This window comes from Macrobrachium rosenbergii, chromosome 21, assembly GCF_040412425.1.
Source record: "Macrobrachium rosenbergii isolate ZJJX-2024 chromosome 21, ASM4041242v1, whole genome shotgun sequence".
NCBI classification, from domain to species: domain Eukaryota; kingdom Metazoa; phylum Arthropoda; class Malacostraca; order Decapoda; family Palaemonidae; genus Macrobrachium; species Macrobrachium rosenbergii.
The window spans coordinates 57,626,773-57,641,772 of NC_089761.1; the positions used below are offsets into that span (position 1 = coordinate 57,626,773).

Sequence of the window (15,000 nt, forward strand, 5' to 3'; positions counted from 1 at the left end):
AATGTGTGTTTTATTGGCCGTTACGATTTTTTCTGCCTAATTATTACGAACTTTCATCTTTCTTAGTGTCTGTCCGGGCAAAATATTTTTGTGAAAAATTCCAAGCTCTTTCAATTTCTGTTTAACTATTTTACGAATATCTTAGCACCATTCAGACTTTTAGTAAAGATCTGTCAGAATGGTATATGTCCTTGAGGAAATATTTTGTGTAAAACAATTTTGTTTGCGACCAGCGTTAAGCATCAAACTTGTGAGTTAAAGATCTACATGCAGTGGGTTGTAGAAGTGAAAACGAAACACGACCAAACCCAAAGTAATATATGGACTGTATATATGTCCCTCAACATAAAATGCGAGTTTAACCATAGAAAAATAAATATTTAGTGAAGGCCAAATGTATGGTTAACAGAGTAGCCAATGAAGTCATTTTGAAATTGCGGCATAGCCTGGCTGTTGAAAACAGCTACGGTCATGGAAGTAATATTATCATAGGACGTCAGTCTCTCTCTCTCTCTCTCTCTCTCTCTCTCTCTCTCTCTCTCTCTCTCTCTCTCTCTCTCTCTCTCTCTCAGTATCAATGGTTTTTACTGTCTCGTACGGGAAGAACCAGAAATCTTGTCACTAGCAGCAATCCAAATTTGAGCAGTTTCAATAAATTTTATATCACAACAATTCATTGACTCCGTAAGTCACTCACCGGCTTTGTGATAGTATTTCGCTACTTAAACGTAGAGTTCAGTTCCTCCCTGGTAGATTTTTGTTTTTAGTTATTCAGAGTTGACTTTTTTTATTTCAAGGAAAAAAATCAATTCACATATTGCATGTACTGTAAATATGTAAATGAAAACCATTTATTGAAAATTATAAAAACGCCACTTCAAACACGGTAGTATTTTCAATATGCTCTGAGTGCATTTTACGGAATATATTTGATGTGTTGGTTTAAAAACAGTATAGAGAATTGCACCGAACCTCCAATGATACATTACATGTTGAGAACAGGATAGCCTCATTAAAATCTATGGCATATAAATAACATAGTGGATGAAATTTCGTATGGTTTTTTTTTTTTTTGTCAAATGGCCGGCAGGATTACCAGTAATCTTGCATAATGGTCGATATACTGGTGTATTTGTAAAGTGGCCAGAAATATTATGTCATTATGCAAAACTCGTATCAGTGCATTTTTGTTTATTATGCCTTTTTATTTAAATGGTCCGGATCAGCTTTTTAGTTTCCTGTAAAAGAAAACTATTGAGATGGCTATTTGTCTGTCCGTCCGCACTTTTTCTGACTGCCCTCAGATCTTAAAACTACTGAAGCTAGAGGGCTGCAAATTGGTATGTCGATCATCCACCCTCCAATCATTAAATACACCGAAGTGCAGCCCTCAAGCATCAGTAGTTTTTATTTTATTTAAGGTTAAGTTTAGCCATGTATCGTGCGTCTTGCACCGCTAGAGGTGCCAGCCACCGACGCATCTTCACATAAGGCTCATTTACACTAGGCTTCACAGCGCGCTGCATACTTAAAACTCATCGCCCACTTGACTGCTCTGCCGGACGCACGGGGCACCACCCAAGGCTTGATGGCTGCAGCACGACTCATTCAGCCGACGACTGCTCACTTCTCAGCTATTATCGTGTAGTACTGTATTTTACTGTAACTCCATGGAATGGAAACGGGAAGAAATCCGTTATCTGATAGAGTCTTATCAGCATTATCCATGTTTATGGAATGTTAAATTAAAAGCATATAAAAATAGAGGTGTACGTGGCACCGCAATGAAGAAACTAATGGAAGAGATGAGCAAGATTAACAACAAAATAACAGAAGAAGATATGAAAAAGAAAACCACGCGCTACGTGGCCGGTACAAGCGTGAACAAAAAAGCGGATCGGGAATAAAAAAAAATCAGGAGCTGGAAGAGATGAGTAAGATAATCATGAAATTAGGAATAAAAGTGTAGCTTCCAGTCTGGCTCCAGCTCGAATGCTGGCACGAAGATGAGTGTCCTCTTTCTCGATTAAAGAAGTTACCTCCTTCAGAAGCAATTCAAATGTTGGCAGAAATATTCTCAGGTATTTGTTGAAAATAGCCCATTCTCCTGAAAGCTCGTTGAAGATACTTTCGTAACTTCCTTTGTTCTTTCGCTGTAAAAGCCAGTCGTTCGTCCATTTCCTCCTTTTCTTATCACAATTGTGCATTTGATCATACATTTGTGCTGCAACAACGGCAGCACAGGCAAATTCTTTTCGTCACTGCTCATCGTGGCGGTCAGGAAGATATTGCTGCAGGACTGCCAGTCGCACCACACACGTAATGTAGAGGCAAAACGCGCTATGCAGCACGATGCATCACCAAGGTGGGCGGGCATATGCTGTAGAGGTGACTTATGAAGTACGCTGTGAAGCCTAGTGTAAACTAGCCTTAACCGCAGCTGGGGAGCAACTGAGCGCTGCCTGGTCGTGGCTGAGAGTTTCATACTGCAGCACATCGAGAGTTTCGTATAGCATTATGCGCTGTACAGAAAACTCGATTGCGCCGAAGAAACTTCGGCGTATTTTTACTTGTTTTTCCACACTTTCAATTTGTTCTTCAAGAGGTTGGGTAATATGCACTTAGTAAAATACTGTATACATATAAAGCTGTATGTCTGCGCGAAGTCCAGTGTCAGTTTTGATATATTTTATATATTTTAACAGTTTTTAATTGGGACATTTTTGCTGTTTTAACCATGGATAGTAGGATATACTTATGAATTCATTCAAGGATCTCTAATTCCGGCAACGATCGAGCGATGACAGACTTTAGAAAATATTGTGCATCGTTAAACTCTCGACAAAACTTGTTATGAATAATCATCAGCATTCAATTCACTACTTCATACAAAGTGTGTTTCAAGATCTTTTAACTTTTCGTGGTCTTGTCGTGTTAACCAGCCATGTCACTTAACAGATATAGAAATTAAACCCAATTAAGGAAGGTTAAAGGAAAAGAAAATGAAGTTTAGGTGTATATTTTTAGATTAACCTTCGAATATATTATCGATATCGTGTAAAATATTCAGCGATCAGTAAAAGGTTCCACATTCATTTTGCTTTTAAAAATAGGAAGGACGCGGCCGATAGGATGGAGCAGGTTTGTAGGATGGAGCTGGTTCATAGGAAGGAGCAGGTTGGTAAGACGGCCGTGGCTCACCGTAAGCTTGGGGTTTGAAGGTCACCGGAGGTCCGTATTCCTGTGGGTACTGAGCCTCGCCATAATAGGTGACCTCCGCCTGGTACCCGCCGTAGTGGTCTGCTACGTAAGTTACCTTTAAAATGGCGAAAAGAAGAGACGGTTACAGGCAGACTCCAGTAACCTTTCTGTATCATTGGATTGCTATGTATTGTTAACACGAGTGCGGCAGCTATATACAGTAAGTTTGAATGCATTTCTTTAATTGCTTATGGGATCTTACGTATGTGACTACAGATGCATATTTGCCCAGCTGCAACCCAAGTTGGAAACACAAAATGGTACAAGCCCATCCGGGACAGCAGCCTCCCAAAAAATAAAGATGTAGAGACTAAACTTCATAACGAAATAAGAAAGAAACAAACAATTAAGATAGAACAATTAAACTTTGAAAAGAAACCCACGTGAGCCTGCTCAGTAAAAAGCATTTTTTTTACGTTTACATAATTTGGTCCCTGCTGGAACAGAACTTTTTGGCTACTGTCATATACTGTATAACCTGACGAAAGCCTCCACTGCTGCTACTGTTGCCCCTAATAATAATAATAATAATAATAATAATAATAATAATAATAATGTTGTTACTCCATTGATTTAGCTACTTACTGTCTGCTTGCGGCCATCAGGAAGTTGAACGGTGTAGGATCCTTTGACGGTGTTGCCATCGGATTCTTCTGTTTGTCCGAAATCGGCCCCGGCGTATTCGTCTTTAACGCCGTACGCGAACTGATAGGGTTTTGGTTCCTGTAAGAGACGGGACATTTCATAATGTTCACATACAAACACATCTGCCTATATCTGTACATAAAAATTTTATGTTGTATAAATAATATATATATATGTGTGTGTGTGTGTTTGTGTTCAGACACAACACATGTGCCTTCAAAAGCTCGTTATACGAATTTATGCCAGTTCAAATTGCCCTTGTTGTTATAAGGCTCAGAAACACAGCTCAATCAAGCAGTTATCCGAATAAAAGATTGACTGACTGACCTCTTTGTAGACTGGTTGGTGTCTTTGCGGCCCATACGAATCAGATGGGGCAGCGATGGCTATACCCGCTAGCACCGTGGATACAAGGACTATTACCTGCAAGAAGAATATAACATTACCATACCATAGTCATCAAACAATGTTGTTATAGATTCTGTAATTTCAGTGAGTTATGATAATTAAAATGATAAGAACTGTTATTATGATCGCAGGAAACTCGGAAATCTCACCCTATGAACCATGTTTGCGAAATTCGTTTGAAAGGTGCTGAAGAAACGAAGAATGAAGAGGGAATGATGCCGTCACATCGGTGAATGGCTCTTTATATAGGAAAGCGTTCGAACGTCTCGACCTTGGTTAGTGATGAACCCATGTCAGAAATGAGGCCTCTCGGCGGGGGCGGGTTACAAAAAAAGGTGGGTCTCACAGACTTATTATGCCATCAAAAACCAGAGCTCCCTGACCTGAGGCACTTCGTATTTATTCCTGATTCTGTAACACGTCTGTTTGTGTTTAAAACAGAAAACTTGCTGTGTTATGAATGCATTTTTAAGGTGTACGTTCGTGGCTAAATGGGCATCAAAAAGTTTCGTTTTTATAAACTCTTATAGTATAAAATGGAAATGGAAGGTCGAAATAATGTAAGAAAATATATTTAATTGTCTTTTGAAAGTGATTATTTTTACTCTTTGATATAAAAACTTTCAAGATATAGTAATTATTTCTCCGAAAACCTTACTTTATTTAAAAAAAAAAGGGGGGGGCAACGTTTTCTAGCTTATTGCAAAACACAGACTACTTCTGTTTTGCAATAATAAGCTAGAAAATCATATGTAAAAATAAAAAAAAAACAACAACTTTGAGGCCCCATAGCTAAGAGGGAACCCTGCCACAGACATGAGGCTCCAATTGCAGCCCATTGCCTTTTTTTTTTTTTTTTTAATAAAGTAAGGTTTTCGGAGAAATAATTGCTGTAGCCTAAAAGTTTTTGATATCACAGAGTAAAGTCTTTTTTTTTTCCTATATGCGCTTATTTACCATTTCAGTAAGATGAAGTTTCAGTCACATTTCATTCTTGTGCGCTCTCTTAAAGAGTTGGTATCAGATGGCAAACTCCATATAAATAATCATGTTTCTTAAGACAATATGCGAGGCCACTTTGATATTCCGAAAGTGAGAATAGAGGAGGCTAGCCTGCAAAGCGCCAGTCTGAGTTGCCAAGTAAGAGATGAAAGAATATAAATTTAAGTTCATTACTAAATAATAGGGGAGAACGACTTTATATATATATATATATATATATATATATATATATATATATATATATATATATATATATATATATATATACATGCATATATATATATATTATATATACATACATGTATACACATACATATATACATATACATATATATGTATATGTATATATATATAAATACACACATACATACATATATATATACACAAAAAGTATATACATACATTTTTTATATATATATATATGTAATATTTATTTATTTATATATTTTATTGCATGATTGTGTATACATGTATACTGTACAGACAAACAGTAGCAGACATCACTGAAGTTATGGCATTTTCACTGCTAGTGTTCGTAACTCTGTATGGCATTTACGGCTTTTTTCTTTCATTCGTTCAATTTACTGTGGCAGGAAGGTGGTTCCTTTGGTTTTTTTTTTTTTTTTTTTTTTTTTTGAGCCAATGATGGGATAGCTCTTCCAATGCTTACGAATGTTTACACTTGCGACCAGAATAACACCGATGTCTGGAATCGGCTCTTGAGGGAATTGCCAGCGATGCCTCAAGATTCCTATATGGGTCCGTCGGTTTACTTTGTGATTTGTGGGAAAAGTCTTTGGAAGGTTTCACCACTGATGCTTTTTCTTTGAAAATATTAATACCTTTGTAGAGCTTTGTTTTTCATTTGTAACATTTAAGTAAAAATTTGCCCAAGGTTATTTGTACATTTGTTAATTTCATTTTACTCACCTTAAAAGTAACTACTGTCCGTGGTTGTACAACTTGGCAGCTTGTGAGACGGAGATAACCATTATTACTAACATGCGAGTTGCTAATTATAACCAGGTAGAGATGGCATAAAGAATTGTAGATAATTTAGAGTAAATTACACCAAAATAACAAAGTGAAACAATCAAGTTCGAGATCCTGGTAGGATTGGATTGTTTAGGAGCAAAAATAGTCGTCAGGAATGGAAGAGTCATTTTGAAATGTAAATAAGATATTTCAGAGGTAATGATAAAGTATCTTGTGCTATCTCTCCCGAGATAATGGTTAAAAAATTTACCATTTCCGCACTCCAATGGTGAAATTGATATTAAGTGATTGTTTGATGTCATTAAAGAACTTCATCCATTTGTGAAATTACCTGATTATTGTTCCGTAATATGATAGTAAGTTTTTCCAGATTTGAAGACTTTTTCATATTGTTTGATGGTTATGCAAGTGTTTTTCCTGTGAAACTTTCTTCAATACCACATCAAAAATTATTTTTGTAATAATGCTGTTTTATAATGAGAAATATAACTTTGTATTTAATCTTTATAACCAGATTCTAGCATCTTTGATTTGTTTAAGAGGTGTTATTTTCAGTATTCTGCTGAACTTCATCAGACAGTGCAAACAGTGAAACTAAATTCATTATGCACCGTCCAAGGTTTTCAGCTGTGGTCTTCCATTTCAGAATTCCAAAGGAAAGCTTTTTTATAACTTAAGATATTGCCTAGTTTTCAGTAGAAATACCTGTGAATTAAAGGCCCGAGGCCTTTCTATAGTACTGTCCAGCTTTACACGGAAATGCTTTTAAACTGATAGCTGGTCGATCTCCGTACACGTATTTCGAATGGAACTTCACAAAGGATCAGTATTCAAGGCACACCTCTCTCGTTCCCACTTAAAAATAGCCAAAATTTGAGATTTCAAGATTTTGACTTTTTTGTGGGGGAGGACGGGAGAGTTTTGGCCAGATTTTGCAGATTAGGAATTTTTAACATACTGATTTGTATTTTTGGTAGTATATTTGATATATATGTACTACGTATGCCGTGACAGATAAGAATATCAGGATATAATTTATGTTTGGAGAAAGACATTAAGAAAATTGATAACGGTAGCGAACGTCCAGTTTTATATTTCTACTTTTGCAAGCATACCATACAAGTGACGGTAATTTAGAAGAAAGTCGAGACGTCAAGTCCCGATTAAAGAGGCGTTAACGTATCGTCCCTGTCAAATGCACCTTTATTCTTCATACTTACATAGGAGCCAGTGTCTTAATCTGGCCTTGGCTGAACGACGGTGAGTATAAACAAGCCATCAAGCACTAATTTTAGTGCTGGATGGCTGTTGGTGTCACATACAAAAAAATAAATGTGTGGATGCACATTGCCTTCTTTGTAGTAGGACTAGGACTGATGTATACTTTGAAGCTACTTTTACAGCGCAAAGATTATATCGACAGGTAGGCGGTGGCAGGTGTGGCCGTAAACTATCATTGTTACACAGAAAAAATGAATGTGCGGATGCGCCCTGCCTAGGGCCGAAATGTACTTTTAAGCCACTGTCGCAAGTGCAAGGATTATATCGATGGCCTGGCTGTGGCTAGCAGTGTGACCTTCCCTGTGATATTTGTTCCTGTTTATAAGATGATCCTCCATGGGAAAAAGGGTCTTTCTCGTCTGGGCTGGCAGCTTGGATTTGGTTGGTGTGGTCTTGACAGAGATCCAGGAATCAGCTGGTAGGATGATTACTGGCTCTGTGACTGATTATACCATATAAAATCCTGTTTGCTTAGAAACTAGTTCATACAAGACAGCAAGATATAGTCACGTTGTACAGCGACTGAGGTTCACCTTGAAATGGGGCCTGAATGTGACTGAGCTACGTAATTTAATTGAATGTAGATGTATAGAAAAAAATTTCACATTTATAGCCTATAGGAAAGTCTTTATATTGTTATGATTAAAATTATAATTTTAGTTGTCTGATACTCTATAAACATTATGTGTAACTCCAGTCAGTAAAAATAATTAATCTTGCACTGTAGCTGTTTGAATTTTCAAGCTGTTAAAGTGTCATCTTGCTGCATCTGGCATTTATGTTGATATGATGTTAATTTCGGTAAGGATTTTAAGAATTTATGGGGAAACGTGAAATTTAACAATGGCCCAGAGACATGTGGATTCCATTCCCAACTAAAAATTTGTTCAATTCCTTAATTTGTTGGGTATGCCGTTGTTCAATGCGCAGCTGCACATATATATATATATATATATATATATATATATATATATATATATATATATATATATATATATATATATATATATATATATATATATATATATATATATACATATATGTCTATATTGTGTGTATGTGCAATTTATTATTGTTACCTTGCGTCTGATTTGGGAGTAGCTCTTACACCTCTTACGTCACCAGTTTCTTTTTACCTGCCGTGAGACCTCTCCAATTCAGCATCCCATTATGATGATTGTTACGCGTGAGTACGAGACCCAGCTTTCTATTTCTGTATAATTTTCTTGTTGTGGTTTGTGGGAGTACAACGTTAATAAGGCATTCAGAGAGCCGTTCACTTGACGCTGCAATTTCAGTCTAAAAAGTATGAGCACTACCTATAGCTTTGGGAAATACATTTTACTTCAGCTATCTCTTGGTACGTTTGGTTGCGCAAGACGTTTTTGCTGATACAATTTTCGTTCTAGTTTTCCTTTGTTTTTTCCCACTGTTTCCGACCGTGTAAGTCAGAATTGTATAAGACTCTCTCGACGATGTTGCCATCGGATACTCGAATGCGACCAAAATCGGCTTCGACACGAACTTTTTTGACGCAGCGTTCTAAATCCATAAGGTTTACCTTCCTGTCTCGAGGAATGTAATGGGCATTAAATCTTTTTTAGGGGAAATGTTACTTTCCGTGTGGTATAGTTATGCATGGGAGTAGAGAACTGGTTTGCCATGAGAAACAAACCCCTTTTCAAGTAGGTGTCTTGGCTTGGTGTTGGGCTGGGGTTGCATGATGTCAAATGAATCGTAGATGGACACGCCCACCAGTGCTAAGACTAGAGATGCACTCACAGATTTATTACCAGTAACGGATTTATACATTAATCCATTGCTAAAGAGAAATGGACTTTTATGATTATGCTCTGCTTTATGAACGTCATTAATATCTTTGTTTATACTGTAACCCCACACATGCATGCTTGATATGTATCTGTTCCTCAGTTTCTTATGATTAAATACGTGAAAAACATTAAGTAACACACACACACACACACACACACACACACACACATATATATATATATATATATATATATATATATATATATATATATATATATATATGTATATATATACATATATATATATATATATATATATATATATATATATATATATTATATATATATATATTATATATATGTTTATACACACATAAGCGTACTTATACAGTACATGCCATCACTGTCACATGTGAAATGTTTATTGTGTTGTTCGTGTTTTGTGATATTCTCTTCTTAGTTATTTATTACGAATAGCTAACAATTTTATGTTTAATTTAACGAAAGCTTTTCATTTATAGAGCTATGCCTTCCTCCCAGTTATTTTATTTATTTGTTGGTTTGAAAGAATTTGGTATCCTTGTGCATTCATGAGTTTTATCGAGTGCGGTTATTGTGATTTTGTAGAATATTCTGTTCTCTCTCTCTCTCTCTCTCTCTCTCTCTCTCTCTCTCTCTCTCTCTCTCTCTCTCTCTCTCTCTCTCTGTGTGTGTGTGTGTGTGTGTGTACGATCGCAAGGTCATATCTAATAAACATAACAAAAGGACGCCATACAACTCGTAATTCTGCAAGGTTAAAAACAGTTTCCTCCAGGGAGATCAACCTGGATCATTGCTAAAATTTAAATGTGCTTCCTCTTGCTTATGGCAGGCCATCCAGACGAAAGTTCAGTTCCGACCCAGATCAACACCATAACTAACTTTCTCGAAGCTCATGTTCTTCCCTCTTTTGAAATGTTGAAGATTCGTCCTTATGATCGTATAACTCTCCCCTCGGATGGATTTGGGTCATCGCCATATTATTGTACTTTTAAGTTTTCTGTAAAAGAAAACTGTTGAGATGGCTTTGTCTGTCCGTCCGCACTTTTTCTGTCCCCACTTAAAATCTTAAAAACTACTGAGGCTAGAAGGCTGCAAATTAGTGTTTATCATCCACCCTTCAATCATCAAACCTACCAAATTGCAGCCCTCTAGCTGCAGTAGTTTTTATTTGATTTAAGGTTAAAGTTAGCCATGATCGTGAGTCTGGCGACCACATAGGACAGGCCACCATCGGGCCGAGGCTGAAAGTTTCATGGGTCGCTGCTCATACAGTATTATACGCTGTACAGAAACCTCGATTGCGCCGAAGAAACTTCGGGGCATTTTTTACTTATATTTTTGTATTGTGTTTACCTTTCCTGTACGTGCCATTAAAATCCTTCTTTAAGGCTTCAAGTCATCTGTGTAGGTAGTCAACGGATGTGCTGCTGATGAACCTTTGTGTAGACATAAAACACTTTTAATGGGTCGGTTATGTGCATCCAGGGGTAAATCCTTAACTTAGCAGTTAAAGGATGAGTACGAGTAACATCTTTCTTGCTTATAGCAATTCACCTTGAGGGGAAACTGCGTGTTGGGGTTTATTATTCATTACTGTTGTTGGAAGAAATGGCCAACATTTTTGGAAATCGTGTATTGCGGTATTACCTTCACAGCAGCATGGCGAGCACGAGGTCAGACACTGGACCGAGTGGTTTTAACAAGACGTTATTTGCTCCTTAGTGGTATTAAGGGCTAGCTAGCCGAAGACTTGTTACACCCATTCGTGAATACAATCATAAGCTCTGCCTTGAGCCATTTTAAAGATTGTACTGAGAGATTTTTAAATCAATAATGAATTTAACCCAAGATTACACCGCTTACATGTTACATTCTCGTATTGAGGCACTCGTTAAGTTTTTAAGAAAGTTTTTCAGTGGACGGTAATTGTTGTTCCTGTTTGCACGTATATTTATCAATGCATTCATTAATGTAGGGAAAGACCCTCTAATTCATACATGTGAAAACATATCAACAAATGGATTACCATAAAAACGTCATAGAAAATCAAAAGGTAATGGAAAGGAAACGGTCCGTAATACGCTTCGGGGGAGCTCGCTAGGAATCACAATAAATGCCTTAGAAACTAAAGTTAAATCACCATTAATGTGATAGTTGCAATTGAAAGGCCAAAAGATGAATTACGTGGACAGTGTATTTATTTATTTAGTTGTTTTATTTAATTCATTATTTTTGCAAATATACTTTGAAACAGTCAACTTATATTTTTCTAGTCCGGTTTAAGGATGAGGAAGGGGAGAGGAAAAAAAAAATTTGATGAGTGGAATAAGTGAGCCCAACTTCACAGGAATTGATATGGCCGCCCTTTTTGCGAAGAGAATTTATAGATCATAGATAAAACAAATGTTTGGAGAAACGTCCATAGTTGAGCGAGAGAAGGAATGAAACAGTCGTCGAACACAAGGAATAATAAATATGGATTGCTGATGCTGTAGCGTAGTAGAAATGGTGTTTGTAAAAGAAGGACCAAAGTTTCTTGGGGATGAAGTGCTGCTCTAGAAGCTAGAGCCCGTGCCAGCACATGGCTGGCTTAATCTAACAACAAACCCTTGCGAAGGAGAGAAGAAACACTCCAAGCAAGGGTAGAAAAGATCAGTACAAAGTTGTAGTTGGTGGGCGTTGAAAGAAATTTGCAATATCAAAATATAACTCGCAAGATCTCAGTTACAGATTGGATGATTTTTTTTTTATCTCCCCATGATAATTTGGAAGTAATTTCATATTTAATACGACGCTTGACGAAAGAGGTTGTGTCTTTATTAACAATCATAATCATATTATTATTAGATGGGATAATTTAAGGAGAGAGAAATTCTGCCTTGGAGGCCTTGAACTTGATGAAAGTAATGGTTATTATTCCGAAAGGTTGCCTGGTGCAAATGGTGCCGAATCTGGTTATCTGCGCATGAAATGTCTTCTTATTACTTTGCCTGATACAGCTATTAAAAATTTGTGAATAGCATGAATAACTTCTTATTGTTATTCGACGTGCAGCGACTTCCAAGACAACTAGACTTCTGGTTATTGTGGTTATCTAAAATCTGCATCAAAAAGGATTTTATAAAATGCCATCTAAGTCTCTCTCTCCCTAGTCTACTGCGTGTTCAGTTTTTAAACTATTTTACCTCAGTTTTATGCACGTGTATAATTATATTTCTTTGTGCATATACTCCTGCACACAGTACCCAACCAGATTATTCTATGAATATACTCTGTATGCATGGGTGAATTTATGACTTCATTCTAAGCTGGAGTATACTATGATAAAGTCTCCATATGAAATGCAGTATTAAGGGATTTTAGTTTTATGATACATGAAATGTATTGGACAGATTCCATGAACTGCAGCTAAATTGACGTTTATTGAGTCGACAGCGATGACAGATTTGAAAATATGGTGTTACTGGTTATTTTCTATTGTTTGATATAAGCTGGTACGATTGGTGGCGTCGCTGCATGACGAGTTTTTCCAGACGTGATTGGATTTGATGCGAGTATAATTCTCTGACTTTATATCTGTTAGGATTCCATCGGTCTTCTTTGTATGCGAAGAACTTAATACCATGAAAAATTCAGAGTTACAACTACATATATATTTAGGTATTCGAGAATGTGTTTTGTTCTGCCGGTACTTATCCTTGTCAACAAATAACTTCAATAAAAGTCTTAGGTCAAACAATTACACGTATATATTGTTATATTCTTTTATTAAATATATATATGTATATTTTTTCATAAATTACCCCCAACTAGAACATATCAGAATTATTTCCATATTCATGAGTATGATGGTCTAGGCTGATAAATAGGCTGTGGCTGATAAGATGGCCGAGGTCCGTAAGATTTTTGAGGTTGGCCGTAAGATTGGGGCTTGAAGGTGACTGGAGGGCCGTATACCTTTGCATATTGGGCTTCGCCATAGTAGGTAACTTCAGCTTGATATCCCCTCTCGTGATCAGCTACGTAAGTTACCTGGAGATCAAGAAAGAATTGAAATGTCCTGTTAAAATTAAAGGATCTACAAGTTCCTATTCCTTGATTGTCATGAAAGATGCCAAAAATATGAAAGAACATAGCAGAACATTATAATCGTGCAAAGAAACGCAGCTTTGTGTTCAAATAGCTGTATGAATATTTTTGAATTAAATATGAAGAATATTTTTATATAGTAGCAGCCTTTGAATATATAACATTACTATCTGTGTATTTTGAGAGTAGTATTAAGGCAATGAACGGAAAACATAGGTATTCTGCATTCAGTACTTATAGTTAAAGGGGTCCTTCCTGGCTTTACTGTTATATATGGTACTGATGAGGATTCTACTTTATTCTCAGAATGCCCCTTTCCATAGTTGGATTTAATTAAGGATGCTTTCCACTCACTGTTTGCTTGCGACCATCGGGAAGCTGTACGGAATATGATCCCCTGACGGTGTTGCCATCGGATTCTTCATTTTGTCCAAAGTCTGTTCCAGCATACTCGTCGTTCACGCCGTAATTGAATTGATAAGGTTTTCCCTCCTATCAAAACAAGAATATTCATTTAATTGTTCCTGTACTATAATAGGTTTAGTTATGTTCAGTATATATTAGTTTTATTGCATTGCTTAGAAATGCATAGTCACATACCTCTTTATAGACGGGCTGATATCGTTGTTGTCCGTAGGAGTTTGGTTGATCTGCGATGGACATACCCACCAGCATGAGGAACACAATAGTCTGAAATTGAATGGCTTTGAATTGTTGCTGCTTAATGATGATATTAGTACATTCATACTTATATGTAATTAAGTATACATGTATGTACGCTTAAAGATGGCTTTAGACAGAGGACATGTTGACTTTGAGTGTATTGTCTTTTCAATTACCTGACGCGCCATCTCTCTCAGAAGATGCAGTGCAAGAGTTGAGAAAATTAGTCGGCAAAGTACTGATGCCTACCTTAGGTTGAACGGTGCCTTTATACCAAGCCTTTCCCAATGAATGTCTTGGCCTTGGAAGAAATGAGTGTTCCGTAAATTAAGTTTCGTTTGAGTAGGGCTGGGCACGAAAACTCGTTGGGAATGAAGTCGCATGACCTCAGCGAAATGTGTTGGGTAATATATCAATATTCATCGATAGTTGTCATAGTTTTCTTTGCTGTTTACCTCAGTGTAACACCTTCACACAATAACTCCATTCTCACTCTCACTACGTGCGCGCTAATGTTAGTTGCAACATGGGTATTGTTGCATTTCTCATTGGCATAATTTATCTTGATGAAGAAATTTAGTTATTTAATTTTTGTGACACCTTTAAAATAGTAAACCTTTCAGTGAATTATTTTTTTTTGTTCCATGCGATATATTAATCTCATATTGTGCATTATTACTTTAGACATTTAGAGTATCTTTTCACTCCTCTGTTATATTTTCATAGATTTCTTCTTCTCAAGCTTTCCCTCTCGACTTTTTTTTTTGTACCAAGTATGTAAAAACATCGAATAATGGAATGTTCAAGGAGCTGATAAACCTCCGTTTTTTAAAACTCTTCA

General features: G+C 36.6%; 2 protein-coding genes across 2 annotated transcripts; both read right to left on the reverse strand.

Annotated features, from left to right (window-relative positions):
- Positions 1-3,009: 3,009 nt before the first annotated feature.
- LOC136850218 (cuticle protein 7-like) lies at positions 3,010-5,378 on the reverse strand. The gene is made up of 4 exons (XM_067123854.1): positions 4,464-5,378; positions 4,234-4,329; positions 3,847-3,984; positions 3,010-3,316 (listed from the first exon to the last, which is right to left on the reverse strand). Exons 1-4 carry the CDS (start codon positions 4,473-4,475, stop codon positions 3,104-3,106), a joined length of 459 nt encoding a protein of 152 aa, XP_066979955.1. The 5' UTR covers positions 4,476-5,378; the 3' UTR covers positions 3,010-3,103.
- A 7,844-nt stretch (positions 5,379-13,222) lies between these two features.
- Positions 13,223-14,372, reverse strand: LOC136850219 (cuticle protein 7-like). Its single transcript, XM_067123855.1, has 4 exons — positions 14,336-14,372; positions 14,097-14,186; positions 13,851-13,988; positions 13,223-13,439 (listed from the first exon to the last, which is right to left on the reverse strand). The coding sequence occupies exons 1-4, from the start codon at positions 14,345-14,347 to the stop codon at positions 13,245-13,247; spliced, it is 435 nt and encodes a 144-aa protein (XP_066979956.1). The 5' UTR covers positions 14,348-14,372; the 3' UTR covers positions 13,223-13,244.
- Positions 14,373-15,000: the final 628 nt, after the last annotated feature.

Coding starts and splice junctions, on each gene's coding strand:
- LOC136850218 (XM_067123854.1), bottom strand. Junction 3,985..4,233: donor ACCAACCAGTCTACAAAGAG/GTCAGTCAGTCA, acceptor CGTCTCTTACAG/GAACCAAAACCCTATCAGTT. Junction 3,317..3,846: donor CTGATGGCCGCAAGCAGACA/GTAAGTAGCTAA, acceptor GCCATTTTAAAG/GTAACTTACGTAGCAGACCA.
- LOC136850219 (XM_067123855.1), bottom strand. Junction 13,989..14,096: donor ATCAGCCCGTCTATAAAGAG/GTATGTGACTAT, acceptor TTGTTTTGATAG/GAGGGAAAACCTTATCAATT. Junction 13,440..13,850: donor CCGATGGTCGCAAGCAAACA/GTGAGTGGAAAG, acceptor CTTGATCTCCAG/GTAACTTACGTAGCTGATCA.